The following is a 15208-nucleotide window of genomic DNA, read 5'->3' on the forward strand; positions in this document are numbered from 1 at the left end:
AAATAGTAATGAATGAAAATAAAGCTTCATGTTGAGAATAGCCATATTAAAAATGAGCCAAATGTAAAACAGACATTATGAACCAACTTAATAAGACAATCTCACTTGCTCTCAGAATTAAAAAAAAAAAAAATCAAGGAAACCTTAAGGCTTAAATTAGGCCCCAAAGTCTTTGAAGTATTTATTTGAACTTCAGAGAATATTTAATTTAAATATTTCATTATTTAATATTAATTTAAATATTTTAAAACATTTTATTTGATTTGTTAAAACTCTTTAAATCTGCAACTAACTGATAATCAACCTGAAATCATTTTTTTTTCTTATTGTTTATTGTACCATGCCAGATTCCCTATGATCTAGTTCTGATTTTCATTCGGTTATCTGTAACTCATTCTTTTTGGTCATTTTTACACAGTTAGTTACACCTTGTCAGTGAAGACAGACAAGAAAAGGAACAAATTCTGCTTTTTACTTAACTGGGAATATTCAGTTGAAGACAAAAACCTTTGGCTGTCTTGCTGCAAAAAAAAAAATCACAATCTTATAGACTTATTAAGAATGGGGAAGGGCAGACTTTAAAAAGCTTTTTGGAAATGGAAAAACCATAAATATCAAAAATATGCTGCATTCAGAGTAATTACATCCCAACATAATATTTTCTGCTCAAAAACACAAAAACAAGAATGACAATACAGAGAAAAATAAATGTAATTATAATAATCGTTATTATTATTATTATACCACAATGCACAGGGAATTTACCCATCACTTTCAATTTCATTTCTCTGTCGATGTATACGTTTTTAATATTACAAGGAGCAAATGTTAATCCAGTTAATTTGTTAAATCTTTAAAAAAATTCTATTCACAGTCACTTCAAATTATAAATCATATAAATCATGAAAGTGTGAAAAAGATTCATTCACTGTCAAGGTTGTGAGGTTCCTGATCATGTATTCAACAATTTACTGTATAAAATAAAATATAAATATAAAAAAAAAATGTATAAAATAAAGAATTATTTGAAGAAGAAAAAAACACTACCTAATTGTCTGAATTCATTTGTCATCATGAAACACTTCAGAAGCGTTCAAACTTGTTCTCTGACGACCCCGGGAAGGCAGTTCTGAGGGATATATAACTTTCACTTCCGTGTGACCACGAGACAGAACGCAGCGCGATGACGTCATCGCGCCCTCTCGCTCGTCCGCCGCGATTGGCTCGGACAGTGTGTACGAGCGGAGGGCGGATGCGGAAGCGCGAGGACTCCAGGGGTGTTGCGAATTGACGTAATTACAGTACATTTGACGGGCTGCTTACGGTCGCGGTCGCCCAGTGTTTTCGGAGTAGCGCTTTGGCCAAAGTGTCGGAGTGTTTACTAACATCTGGATGCCGGAGAGTGAAAGAAAGGAGTAGGTGCTGCTCATTCAGCCATACTTTTCTGTGATACATCTATGTCGTCGCACCGTAAGGATCAGGAATGATGATGAGCACGGTGACGGTTTCAGGAGCCGAGATCCGAGGACTCGCCAATGACTTGGTAATGCTAACTCTGCTATACATTTATATCGCGCTTCCCCTACTGCTACTCTCCTCTTTCTATGGACGTCAGTTTCTGTATGCTGTAACTGCAGTACCCAGTCCAGTGACGAGTGTGACGGCGCGGTGTGTTACAGCACGTACGTGAACGTCGTTGCTGCGCCGACGACTGGTGTTTTGTGTGGCAAAGGAGGAGGTGTGCACGTGCTGGCGTGTCAGCTGTCAGCAGGATTGGCGTGTGTCTGATGGCAGAGATACCTCACTTGTGTCACACGGGGCTGGTAGTGGTAGCTCAGTTAAAACACTCTGTGAGTAGTACTCAATGATGAGTGGACAAACGCCGGAGTAAGCCTAAGGTGAGTGCACATCGTAGGTCAACACCTACTGAACCGATGAGACGAGCTGAGCTGAGCCGCGCTGCGCTGAGGATAAGCCCAGTGCTCCAGAAGTTCGGCTTCAAAGTTGTGCCAGAAGCCAGACTGCATCTACACACAGACTACTTGAGTGAGCTGAAACTCAAACTGTTGTTTCAGGTTATTTCACTTGCAAGTGTTGTGTCTGGAATACAGCTATGACCTATGTGCCCTTTCGCCTTCTGTTTGGCTGCATAAGCAGTCATAGTTCCACTGCAGTGCAGTGTAGCTGTCACATTGTCCCAGGAGGCGTAGTTCTCTTATCTCCGTCGAACCTGTGACACGCTGGTGGATTGCCCATCTGTCATCGACTGGCACCACGCGGCCTCTACTGTGTGTAAAGTGGGTAATGAGTTTACTAGGGTGGGGTTTCGTGAAGACACATCTTGCCTTCAGTGAGCTCATTGTGATTTTGTCTCATCTATAAAATCAATAACTCCCCTGGAGAGAAAAGTAGCGGTAAATGCTGCATATTTCACTTGGGCACGTTTCTAACTGTCTTTTTGTGCTAAGCTAGGTTAAATGTTAGCATTTTCAGTTTGAGGTTGAAGTACAGCAACATGGTATGCACTGAGCTGTATGGTTTTTATGGTACAGTATGTGTTAATTTTACAGGAAGAGACCAGAATTCTACGGGTGAAAGTCATTGCTGGAATTGGACTGGCTAAGAAAGATATCTTGGGTGCCAGGTGAGTAACACTTCTGATGCATTGATGACAGTGTTTAACTATTTGTTTTGTTCACTTGTACTCCGTGGAAAATTTTTGGCAGGATTTTGTTATGCCGTCATGTTGTATCCAAGGTATGAGCTGAATTGCACTGAACCAGGAAGTCCATGGGAATTTCCTGGATCGATCTGTGCTGTAGTTATGACAGAAACATGTGAAACAGGCTCCTTCAAGTCTAACACAGCCACGGTTGCATTCCCTAATGTATTGTTGCCAAAGTACAGTTTGATGAGATTAGATTTAATAATAGGTTGTCTTTCCAGCAGATTCAATTGTCTGGTAGAAATGTTTTGCTTCTCTGCACAGACCCTGCCAGATCATTGAATGATTGTCATCATAGCCATCTGGGAGTTTCAGAGGCACTGCACTTTGTCAAGAGGAATAGTGGTGATAATGATAGATTTCTGAAATATCTCAAAGGTCTTTCAGACACATTGGAGACAACCATCATGTTACTTTTTCTGCCTATAGAGGTCGCTGTGTTCCTCTTTCTTTATGTACTTTGTGTAAAGCGCTTGGGCACAACTCTGAGTTAACCACATATTCTAAGCCAGCTCACTAAGATAGATCAGAATCATATTGTATAAATGTTTTTAGACTTATTGACACACTCTTTTGTTATTATGACAAGTAAAGGTTCTCTAAATTAACCTTGGAAGTTAAGATCAGAAGGCAGTATTTTATTACAGCCAGCTCTAATGCTATATAGAAATATGGAAAAAGTGGAGTTGTGCTCTGATGTACTTCTTATCATTAACAGTGATCCTTACACCAGAGTGTCCCTGTATGATCCTGTGAGTGGAGAACTTACCAGTGTTCAAACTAAAACCATTAAGAAGGTGAGTGGAGGTACTGTTTGTGATGGTGAACCTGTGTCTGTTCATGCTTTTGCCACTATAGTTAATTTTTAAATGTAATAATGTAATCATTTGCCCTTTCTTATTCTTCTCCCATTAATTGTGGGTCTGAAGACACTTGATCCAAAGTGGAATGAAGAATTCTTCTTCCGAGTAAGTAAATATCCCCGCCATGCTTGTTCAGCAGAGATCTTCACATGTTTATGAGTTTCAGGGTGGAGGCTGCTGTGCCACAGTTGTTTTCTTTGCAGTGATACACAAGGAACTGTGTGTCAGCAGGAACCAGTTATCTGGACTTTTCCTGCATATGGAAGTGGTTTCCATGTGGTTTAAAATGAAATTTTTAAATCTTTATTTGGAGACTTCCTTGTTTTTGTAGCTCTGTGTGAAAGTGGAAGCGAGAACAAGGTAAGTTCTCAGGATATTTTTTCGATTGTTCTGTCATTTTGAGACCATAATTATGCTGGTTATGATATTTGTGTTTTTTGGATCTTATCTATGCTGATCTCGTGATTGTATGAATAGTGCTTTGGTAGAGAAGTGGCATGAAGCAATATATGTGTAAATGTTGTCATAAGGCAAGATTGGCTTAATAATTTACTCTGTAAAAAGTGGAATAAAGCTTCATTGCTTCAAATTTGGCTGTTTGGGTCACACACCACATCAGGCTGCTCTCACATGATGCATGGAAACATTCAAGAATGTTCACACTTTACTCTGGATGCATCATGCTTTCTAGCTATGCAAAGTTAAGATCTGAGTCCAAACAGTGTGTTCTATTTGTCTTTTTAAAAAAAAAAAAAAAAAAAAATCAAAGATGTTCAATGAGAACTTGGGAACAAGTGCAGTAAATGGAACATGTTCACTTAAAAGGCTGAGTTTTATTTAGCCCCTTGTGTTGTGTAAAAGTGAATTTGCAGGGCTTGGCTGGCTCTCTTTCCTCCATTCCAGTGCCAGTGCAGGATGGGTAACTAGGGCATCAGCTGTTCCAGTCCCCATGTTTTGCATCCTGTGGTCAGTTGATAATGACATGCAGCTGGATTCTTTTTTCCCCCTCTTTCATCAAGAGCTTGAAGCTGGAAAAAAAACTCAGTGGGCTTGTCTTCTCTGCTAAACTTTTTAAGGGAAAACAAAAAGGAAAAAAAAATGTTGGTGCCCTAACACAATCCTTTTATACTTCATATTTTCTTGAATCGTTTTCATTTATTTAAAAAAATCCACTCTTTCACATATGAATTTAGAATTCCAAAGTACAAAAAATACATGTATTCCACTGGTTAATGTTTTGTGTACTGTGGCACAGCAGGTAAATCTGGTGCCTCACAGCTGCTGGGCTGCTCAGTGGGCATGGGTTCGAATTTGCATGTTTCTCCCCATGTTTGCATGCTGCAGGCATGCATGGAAGAAGGCACTGGCAAACTACTTTTGTTGCTTTATTGTCTAGAAGATCACATGAATCGGATTCAAGTGACTGGCACTTACACACACACAAAATATAACAGTGCAACAGTTCTGCTTTCTCTCTGTTAATTAACTGAGTCGGGATCTCTTCCTTGACACTTGGTCTTTCACACATATGTACTGCACTTACACCAACATAGTGAAAAGCAGAAATGTCTCCCTTGCATAGTGGGGTAGCAGAGGTTAACCAATGCAGCTGCAGGTTATGCTGTTATTGTTCTTTTCCTTGCCTTTTCAGTTTTTATTAAAAAAACCTTTTTCTTACCTTCAAGATATCCTATAGAAGTGTGTGTTTAGTGTTGTGCTCAAGTTTCATTTTTTTCCCCACCCACAGATCAGCCTTTGTCTGTTTCTGATTTTAACTGACAAGTCTTAGTTGAATAGGCCATCTTGAGTGATTTTTTTTTTTTTTTTTTTCTTGAGGTGATCATTTATATTAAGTGCTTAACAGAGCTAGATTTATCTGTATTGGATAAAAATCAATATTATCCCTATTTTCTTCTTAGTGTAACAAAAACAGTTGTTCTTCCATGTCTAGGAGACACCTTTACTTTTGGAAGATGCACAGCGTGAGGCCCGTTCATTTTCAAAGCATCTAACGGCTTGCATTAAATAGGATCTGCAAGGAATTATCTCTGGATTTATTTCCAGTAATATAGATCTTAGAAGAGCGTTGCTGGACATACATGGCACAGGTTTTGTTTCCTGTATGTTCTGATTCATTGAATTTTCTGTTACACATTGGTTAATTTTTGGCTAGCTTAAAAAAAACTTACAGAAGATCTATATCAGTGTTTGTTTTTCTCCCAGATGTTGAGAATGAAGTGATGCTGCCGTCAGCCTTTAAGTGGGGGTGGTTCTTGTGCTCTTCCTACCTGGTCCTGTTAGTTGTTGTGATTTATGCAGTATCTGCAGTTTTATTATGATTTATTTGGCAAAAAGCTATTCTTTTAACACTCTTGACAGTTCAATTAAAAAAACATCCTTAACTCTCTGGAAAAACTGTTTTTACCAATGCTGCAACCATATCAAAGATAGCTCCCAGGACTGTCCAGTTGGTATCCCACACATCGATTTCAAGTCGCCACTAAGTGGTGATCAGCTGACGGCTCTGCACCGTGCTTCATTGCTTGCTGAGTGACTAGAACAAAAGGTCTCAAGTTGGATGACATGACCACAAAGCAAGTCATTGGCTTATGGCCCTAGGTGCTATGGGCCTCCTTGTGTAGAGGTGAGACCAGCCATGTCTAGCTACTTCTTTTCCATCTCCAACACCAACTCAGGCTCCTTGCTTGTCAGAAGGGTAACATTCTGCATTTCCAGAGCTAGTTTTTACTGTCACGGGCTAGTTTCCTTGGTCTATACTATTCATGCTTGACACATGGCTGGCATTGCCCTTCACCTTAACCCTTAACCCTGCAGGTGGTAATACAAATAATTATTTACCCCATTTTAAGTGGCTCTACTCAAGATCAGCACCCACTCAGAAGTGGCTGGCAGATGCCTCCTCCAATTTAGACCCTCTGAGGTACTTTGTTCTTCTCACTTGATAGGTTGCAGGCTTTATTGAGCAGCACAATACCTTTGGAGAAGGGCTCCATTCTCCCCGTTACCTTTGCAGCTCTCTAGATGCCTTGCTTAACGCAGGTCTCATCGTGAGCAGCAATGTAGAACAATCCACAGCTGTCTGAACCCCCCCCAAGTGAACACGAGCCAGCTGAGCTCCCCCAGGTCTCATTTCCATACATTACTGATGTGACATGGAAGCTTACCTATGTGCTATTGGGGAGGACCTGTCTCATTTTATTTTGAGACCAGCATCTGTTAATTTTCTCATTTGGATATTTTTATCCACACTGGAAAAAAAAAAGACTATGCACATCAAATGATGAAAATCTGATTGTATTTATATAACAGCTGCTATTTCCCTAGGTCAGTTTGGCAGTAGAAATGATTTTGTGGAAATCAGGAGGGAGGGTGCTGGCTTGCAGAACGCTGGAGTTCTACCTCAGGCCAGCCATTCTGGTGTCCTCACTGACAGATATTTTAATTTCCGTGCATCAACTTGGTCAGATGCCTCTGCTTCACTGTCAGCTAAAGTTCTTGACCTGCTCCAGAATGAAATCAGAAGCAGGAGGATGTGAACTAGCCTTGGTCCAAGTTGACATGGCTTTCGGTTAAATAAAAACTACTCAGGAAATTCAGGAATTGGTGGCTCTTCAAATCATGAACCCTCATGCTCTAAAAACAAGCCGTGACTTGCTATGCAATCACTGTCACTTTTTTTGGAGAGGCTGTTTTTCCCACTATTAATACTAAACTCGTGTGTGTGTGTGTGTGTGTGTGTGTGTGTGTGTGTGTGTGTGTGTGTGTGTACCTCACTGATAAAGATCTTAGATATTTCAAAAGTGTCATTTAAACAGCAGTAACTGACAATGCATGAATGAGTGAGTTTTATTTTCAGAGAGTCCCATTTGAAGCTCACAAACCTGTTGCACATTTACTTGGTGTGACCAAGTACTTTTTTTAGCCATGTATTATATGGCAAGCAGCTGTGGAAAAGGTAAGGTTTATTCACTGTGGCCCGTTTGCTCTCTTTCCAGGTACACCCACGGAAGCATCGGCTGCTGCTGGAAGTGTTTGACGAAAACCGCTTGGTAAGTTTCTCCAGTGTGACCCCCTGTCTGAAGTTTCATCCACATGCAAAGGCCCATCTCATGATCACGAGTTTGCGTCCAACTAGCGTTCAATGCAGTTTACAGGATAACCAACCATCTGGACTGAAACTGAGTGTGAACAGGTGGACTTTGGTTTAACTTATAAACGTATATAAGTTTGATTTAAAGTGTTTTCTTAGGATGTTCTTTCCACATAGATTTTTTTCTTTAATTTAATTTGTTGCTTAACCAAGTAAGAATTTCTTCGACTGCCTCTAAACATGACTCTGAATATTTCTAAGAATAAACATTAATGCATGCTAGTTTTACAGAAATTAACGAGGAATAAGGCACTGAAATATGTTATATCTACGTTGTTTGAACTGGAACTGTGCCTAGGAAAAAGTACCTGAGACTTTTAGGTGCCATGAATAGGCCAGTGTATGTTTTACTGCTGTATAAAAGCATGAAAGGCCAGGTAGGGGAAGTGGAATATGCCCAAGGGCATCATAACAGTTGAACGCTAACTGGCTGTCAACACATAAAGCGTGACTAAGTATGACCAAACAGTGTTTTTAGTCTGTGTTACATGATATTGAGTGTCTCACTAAGCCACAGTAACGCCTGAATAAATCTTTGTGCAGCTTTTCAGTGATTCGTGAACACAAGTATGTACGGTACCAAACACCCCAGTAGTCTCGGTGCTCCTTAAAAACATCTTTTTCTTGCCGCTTGGTAGCTTTCTTGTACTGTTGTTTCTGAAGTGTTGCACTTGGCAGTGATCACCCATAGTGCTGCTGTGCCATTTTTGGTGAATATCATAGGGAAGGTTTGGTATGGAGCCTGTATCCCCTGAAATGTCAGAGCTGTGTGTTGTGTTCCTAACTGGTGGAACAGAATGTGAGTAGCAGGGAGAGATGGGCGTCCAGCCAGGACCGGCCACACACAGGTCTCAAATCACAAGTGCTCTTTCGCCTCCTCTGCTGACCAGTTCAGAAGAAAGATGTCCTAAGGAATTTCGCCCCAAAGAAAGTGCGGTATTATTTTGACTGATTGGGTGTCTTTGGCATCCGCTTCAGTTTCATTTCTGTCTGGCGAGTCACCCTCCTACTGAATCAATTAAAGGTTGGCAATCAAAGATCTTTTTACTGAATGCTCTTGTCACTTTATCTGTCCATCAGAGTCTCTTTTTCAGGAAGTAGGGCATTTATTTTCTGGGCGCAGGCTCCTTTTGCGATAACTACCAGTAGCTTCCGGCATATTTCTATGAGTCTAGCGGTTTTCCGAGTATGGATGCTATGTGGAAATTAAATCCTCGGTTTGATGCCGAATTATGCCAGACCCCATTCCTCCTGATTTCCTGTAATTCTATACCAGTGGGTAAAAATATTAGCGGTGGTACGGCAGAGGGGAAACTTTAGACACGCTTGCTGCTGCTTGGAGGACCGTTGGAGAATTTACCGGCCTGGAGCGGAGATCAGGGCTACCGCCGCACTCCACTGGGAATTGCAAGCATTTTTTTTCTTCTTCTTACTTTCTTTTTGTTTGTATGCATATTTTTTTTTCCACCAGTGTTAGTGGGGAGCACTGGATTGGCGCACACAAATTGGAAAAGTATAATCAACGTGAGGTTTGGCTGAGGCTCAGAGCACCAGCTGGGCTCTAACTCCTTCACTTTGCCACGACTCGGCCGTCTGCGACCCAGCGCCTTCTGGCCCTTTAAAGACACAGAGCATTAGGAGTCCCGCGGCTGCTGGGAGCGGGTCGTTTTGCTGGGGCTCGTGCTTAGGAGCGTATTCGGGCGCCGCCGTGCAAGGAATGCCGCTTGTTTCTCGAGCTGTTTCGGCTCTGCTCAACTGCTAATGACCATAATTGCACATTGGGAACTGGAACAGTTGCGTTGTGTCTTTTCCTTCGATCGTGTCACGCCATGCCTTCTGGCTGGTCCTTGGGGTTGGCAAGTTAATGCGATGGCACGCAGGCTCCGTTTGCACTTTGCTGCACGGCGGAGCAACACGGACCCCTTGTCAGAGACCTGCGCCCGTGGGGGGGAGGACGCCTACATCCAGATGAAGGTGACTCCAGGGCAGCTGGCTTTGTCTCCATCACGCCACTCGTCCTTGTTCATACCCAGGGTAGGTGGCCATGGCAGCAAGAGGAGCACCTTGCAGATCTCCCTGCAGCCCCCCAAGCTAAATGGGGATATGCATGGCTGTGTGAGAGCCCCCTGTACTGAGGACTCTGGCCAGGGTGGTGGTGAGGAGCTCGCTCCAAGCCCAGATGAGAGTTCCAGCAGCAGCAGTACGACCAGCGATGCAGGCTACTGCAGCAGTGGCAACATTTTTGAGGTTTGCCCCTCGGCGTGCGTGCCAAGGCCAGAGGGCACCCAAGTTTGGGCGAAGACGCCCCTGAGGCGCTGCTCTTCTCTGGTGATTTTTCCTCGCAGCCCATGTATCACACCCCCAGCATCACCCGTCGGATCTTACCTGACCTCTCATCAGCTCCTCCTCTCTGGTGAAGAGCCTGCGGTCGAAGGCAGGCCTACTGCTTCCAAGGCCCCGGTGGCTACAGCCGTCAGCGGGTTGCGGCTGTCCAGGACCAGTCGCCCTCTGCTGGAGCCAAAGGATGCCAGGCCTGTGACCCCTGTGGCCACCCTGCCTGACCTGGACGCAGACAAGGGCAAGGTTGCCGATGGTGAGGGCCCGGCCAAGCGTTCTGGCATCTTGTTTCGCTTCACCCAGCTGCCGCCTAAGAAAGGGGCAGCACAAACCTCCAGCTGTCCCTGTGGCCAAGTGGTGGCACAGCCCAAGCTGCTCCGCAGCACCTCAGTGAGCACCGTCTGCTCTGCTAATGCTCATGACTGCTGCCATCGGCCCTTGCAGAGGAGCTTTTCTCTAGAAGCAGCACGTCCATACGTCTCCTGCCGCGTTACACACCCTGGACTGTCAGGCTCCAGAAGCGAACCACCTCTCGTGCACATCCACGTGTCCCACAGAGTGGCCGGAGGGGACTGCAGCTCCTTGAAAGAAATTCATTCCAACTGCGTAGCAGATCGTTGCCAAAGCAGCCGACAGCAAAGTGTGGGGGTAAGCATCGTCTCCACTTGTGCGTAGGGATGGGAAAATACTTCTGCAGGTCCTTCTACAGGTGCTGAATGAAAATATTATAGTGTGTGTTTGTTTTTTTGCTCATGAAATGCGTGCAGATGTTCGTGGGTGTAGCTGGCCGCCCATGACTTTTTCCCCTATTCTTTCACCTTTCCGACTGACGTAGGCCTACTTGAGAGGTGCATAACGTCAAACAGGTTGCTCTGAATGGACAAGCAGTCAAGTGCTGCGTCAAAGGATTATTAGAGCAGCTCCACGGCCAAGGCTTGAATTCGGTGTGTGTTCGAAATTCTTTTTCCAGAGAGGGGAAAGAAGCCGAATGAGCAGAATGGTGCAGGAACGCACCATGCAGCAGACAGCTTCACAGAAATAATTGTGGCTTTCGGTTGTGGCTCCGCAGTAATATCGCTGGCGTGCTGTTGAGTTAGCATGAGCATGGTCTGCTCACCACAAATCACATATGTTTTAAGACTTAATAAAAAAGTGCAGCTGGTATTGTGGGCTCTTTGCATGTATTGTGTTTGAAACGAGCTGTAGATGGTGGCAGTGAATTGCAGTAACCACTCTCTTCTAGGAAATAAGTACAAGAGTAAAGTATGCTAGACTAATGATTTCGAGACATAACATGAAATAGTCTGTTTTTATCCTGCTGTTTAAGTTCTGTTAGTGTGGCACTAACTGAGCTTCTGTGAAGTTGTAATGTCCCATGTCCTGGGGCAGCCGAGTCGTCTTTGACGCTCAGAGGTTTTTTTTGTCCTTTCAGTTCCAGCATCGCAAGTTTTATTAGCCTTCCTTTGCTTCCTTCTGGCTTTCTGTCATAATTTCCTCCCTAATGACACTTGTTGCAGATCTATTTTTGGGCTATCGTACATTAACTTTGGTGCAACTTGTTTAAAAAATGAAAAATGCGCTTAAATGATTGGAGCAGGTTTTCTATTGCTTTGCTTGTGTTAACCTGTGAGCTAACTGCTGTTTACTCTGAAAATATTCCTACCTGATGGGAAAGTGTGTGCGCACCCTGCAAATTGCTCCTTTGCACACACACGTCATTACATTAGGTATTTATTCTTTATGCTTCTTTCCAAAAAAGAAACTGTATCTTATATTTCATGGTGTAAAAACTGGGCCCAATGTGTACTGTCCAACAGCTGCTGTCTCCCTAGGAGCTGAATTAGCTGGCTTTTGATGAAAAGTGCTTTTTTTCCCCCACATGAAATATAGCTGTGGCAGCAGTTTAAAAGTGTTGCTTTGTTTGTTTAAAGGGATTCTATTTGTAATGGTCCGGGTATCTGTTTATTGCATATATTATTTAATCTTAAATTATGATTTATTTTCCTTTAAAAAGTGGTTTATCATTTCCTTCAAGATATGATACAAAAATAGAGTATTATGAACACACTACAATTCAGATTATTCCTGTTATTAGAATGTATCATCAGGTGAACAGAATCAATGGTGTATCAAAGCTTTATTGACTGAGTTTTGCTTAGTTCAGGACATGTCTTGAATACATTTATTTAAATATAAAAGTAAGATAAATTGTAAAAGGAAGCATTTTGGTAAATTGACATGAAATTGCATTATATTTATATTGTCTTCAGCGCATTTCAGTTTAGCTGCATTAAAGTCTGTATTTTAAGACGCTAATGTCCAGTAGCCATATGGTGCTGCTTTCTTTGTCCCGCATGGCTGTCACGATCCTCTGACCAAGGGAAACAATATAAAAGCACCAGTGTTGTGCGCTCTGAAGAACCTGCTAACATCTGCATTGCACATTCTACTCACTGTTTTCAGAGACTTTCCTGAGGGCTCTTCCATGTCAAGAACACTTTTACATTATTTATTTGTTTTGCTTTTCTCCAAAGCAATCTACCATGTTAAGCTACCTGCCAAGAGAGCTTTAAAACTTCTAATTTTAATTAATTATGGGCAACATTCTACAGCTTTTCTGATCTTACAGCCTAATTTGGCTACAAAGGCAATCTTAAGTGTTCAGAATGTTGGGGGAAGAGATGGGGATGTTGAACTTTAAAGTAAGACCAGGAAAATGCTCTGTAAATATTAAGTCTGGGATGAGGCTGTAGATTATCTTTTGATTAAAGTTTCGAGAGACAGGACAGTCTTTGGATTTTTCCTTTGTGTAAAGTCATCTTCAGATTCCTCAGAAATAATCAGTTTAGAAGCGTTAAGATAAGTGGTAAGCTCTCTAATATAATGCTTCAGGACTAAATAAAGGACTCCTGTGATTTAAATGCTGTTCCTGCCGAACCTCATGGGGAACGTTTTGGTGTCATCTAATGCTCTGTTTGACAACCAGGAGGAACTGCAGTGTGCTTGTTTGTGGCTTTTTGTACCTTTTAAATATGGAGATTATAAAGTGTATTGCATGATACGTCTGATGGCTTAATTTAAGCTTATTTAACTTATTTATTCATTCCCTGTATGGCTGCTAGAGGATGGCCTTAGTAGTGCGGCTGTGTTTACTGGCAGGGGGGCCACGGATGCCTGTGTGAGCACGGTGTGTAACTGAGACGGTGGTGGTGATACTGCCAAGCCTTGCACTTAACAAGCCGAATGTGGACAAACATTTAGACGTGTCCAGTTACATTACAGTAATTAGTTAATGGTGTTCAAGAAGAACACTTAAAAAGACAGGCCCGTGGAGCAATAAATGTGATAACCAGGCTGTAGAATGAAACAAGGTGGCATTCACTGGTGTGTTTCTGTATGTTGCTGAGAAATGGGATCTGCATTTGTATTATTTTCTTAATCAGTTAAAATATTTGACTAAGGTTAATTATAGGAGTTGGAGACGAACACCCCTGCATTCACACTCACACACACTTCTCGACTATAAATAAACAGCCCCAAAATAATTTTCCTGACTCCGGGTAGTCTAGCCTACCGCAGCAATACACAGGCCTTGGGTACAAATTTAAGTGTGGGGATACTGGAGGAGCTCTCAGTCACTTTAACCATCTGTGGCCCAGGTTCCTGAAATGGAAGGAGCTGGTCTGAAACAGTCTGGCACTCAGAGCGTTCAGGGGTCCAGTGTTTCCCCTCCAAAGCATGCACCCCTGCTGTGCACACCCACCCGCCAGGCCGTGTTTGTAAAGCATTGGGTGTCACCCTCCCCATGTTTAACAGCTTGTCAAGAGGGCCCTTCTGCAGCAATTAGCCATAGTGCAGAGCAGTCGTCTTCATTACGGTCGCACTTATGTAACCTTGTTTGAGATGTCGGTTACTCTGCACTGCCTGCTTGCACCTTGTACATGTGCACTTGGTTTGAGATGTATGTATCTTCTGCAATAATCTAATGGGGCCCCCCCCCCCCATGTTACACGCTTAGTAATAAATCATTAACTTCAGCAGTCTTAGCTGAATTGGGTTCTATTTAATGGAATTCCTTTGTCACCTCTGTTTTAATCTAGGTTTCTTTTAAGGAATATAATTTGTGTTTAGAAAATATTCATTCCTACCAGTAATTCAGGATACTTTGATATTGCCAGCCAGTAGCATCTTTACGACTCATCCTTGCAATCTGTAGGTTGTTAGCTCAAGTCCCAAGATGTTGCATTGTTACACTAGTTCAGGTCCTTGCTATTAGATCTACTTTTTGATTTTTACTTGCTTAATTTATATTTGTGTTTCCCACTTGTTTTTACATGAGTGAACATTTAAAGAACTGAATTGTTCCAGTAAAACAACCACTTTTATAAATGGCAACGATTTCGAGCTCCTGTGGATAGAAGCACTTGCATTGCCACAAGATAACATGATAATTTTCTGTCAAATAAAGACCGTGCTTTTTGAGATGTATTTTGTACTGTATAATATAAAAGGTAGCGTAAAGGCTTTGCTCTGCGCTAGCTGTAAATAGAAATGCATCCCAGGCCAGCTTTGTCTGTCTTCTTTTTGTTGCGTGGATTGGAAACGGGCCCTGCCTGCCTCTCCTGGAGCCACAGGCGAGACGTGTCCTCTGGAAACTTCGCTGTGGACACCTCTGGGACCTGTCTTTCTCCTCCTCCTTGCCATGGCCTATATTGCTGTTCTATTTCTCTTCCCCCCCCCCCCTTTATGAAGGAGTTGTGGCTTTTCAGGTCTCCTTCAGAAACTCCAGATGTGTCTACAGAAGGGCTCAGCGTCCTGAACCCATTTGCAAGGAAGCAATGCAGATGGAAGCAAAAGGCATCAACGTGTTTACTTAATCTGTTATAGCACTGTCTCGTCTGATTATCCTGTTTGTCTGATTTATCATTTATTGGTTTCAGACATTAGTGCTAAGTCAAATTTTGCCAGTTATGTGGAGATGCACAGTATCCATAACTGAACACTATAAAATTAGACTTTTTTGGGTTTTTTCTTTATGGAAGATACTAGAAGTTCTGTTTACTTTTTTCTTGGATTTAAAGGTGGTAAGTTAAAGATCAGGGCCCAAGACTT

General features: G+C 42.4%; 1 protein-coding gene across 3 annotated transcripts in view; it reads left to right on the top strand.

Moving 5' to 3' along the window:
• Window positions 1–1268: 1268 nt before the first annotated feature.
• nedd4a (NEDD4 E3 ubiquitin protein ligase a) overlaps window positions 1269–15208 on the top strand; it is a 29857-nt gene continuing 15917 nt past the window's right edge. For 2 of the 3 annotated variants that reach the window (XM_018739658.2, XM_018739659.2), the window contains exons 1-5: window positions 1269–1543; window positions 2571–2644; window positions 3444–3522; window positions 3655–3693; window positions 7605–7658. In XM_018739658.2, coding sequence (XP_018595174.1) covers window positions 1484–1543; window positions 2571–2644; window positions 3444–3522; window positions 3655–3693; window positions 7605–7658 — 306 coding nt within the window. In that variant the 5' untranslated portion in view covers window positions 1269–1483. Of the gene's footprint in view, window positions 1544–2570; window positions 2645–3443; window positions 3523–3654; window positions 3694–7604; window positions 7659–9412; window positions 10745–15208 lie in introns of those variants that run through there. The other variant, XM_029256270.1, reaches the window with a different exon arrangement.

This window comes from Scleropages formosus, chromosome 11, assembly GCF_900964775.1.
Source record: "Scleropages formosus chromosome 11, fSclFor1.1, whole genome shotgun sequence".
NCBI lineage: Eukaryota > Metazoa > Chordata > Actinopteri > Osteoglossiformes > Osteoglossidae > Scleropages > Scleropages formosus.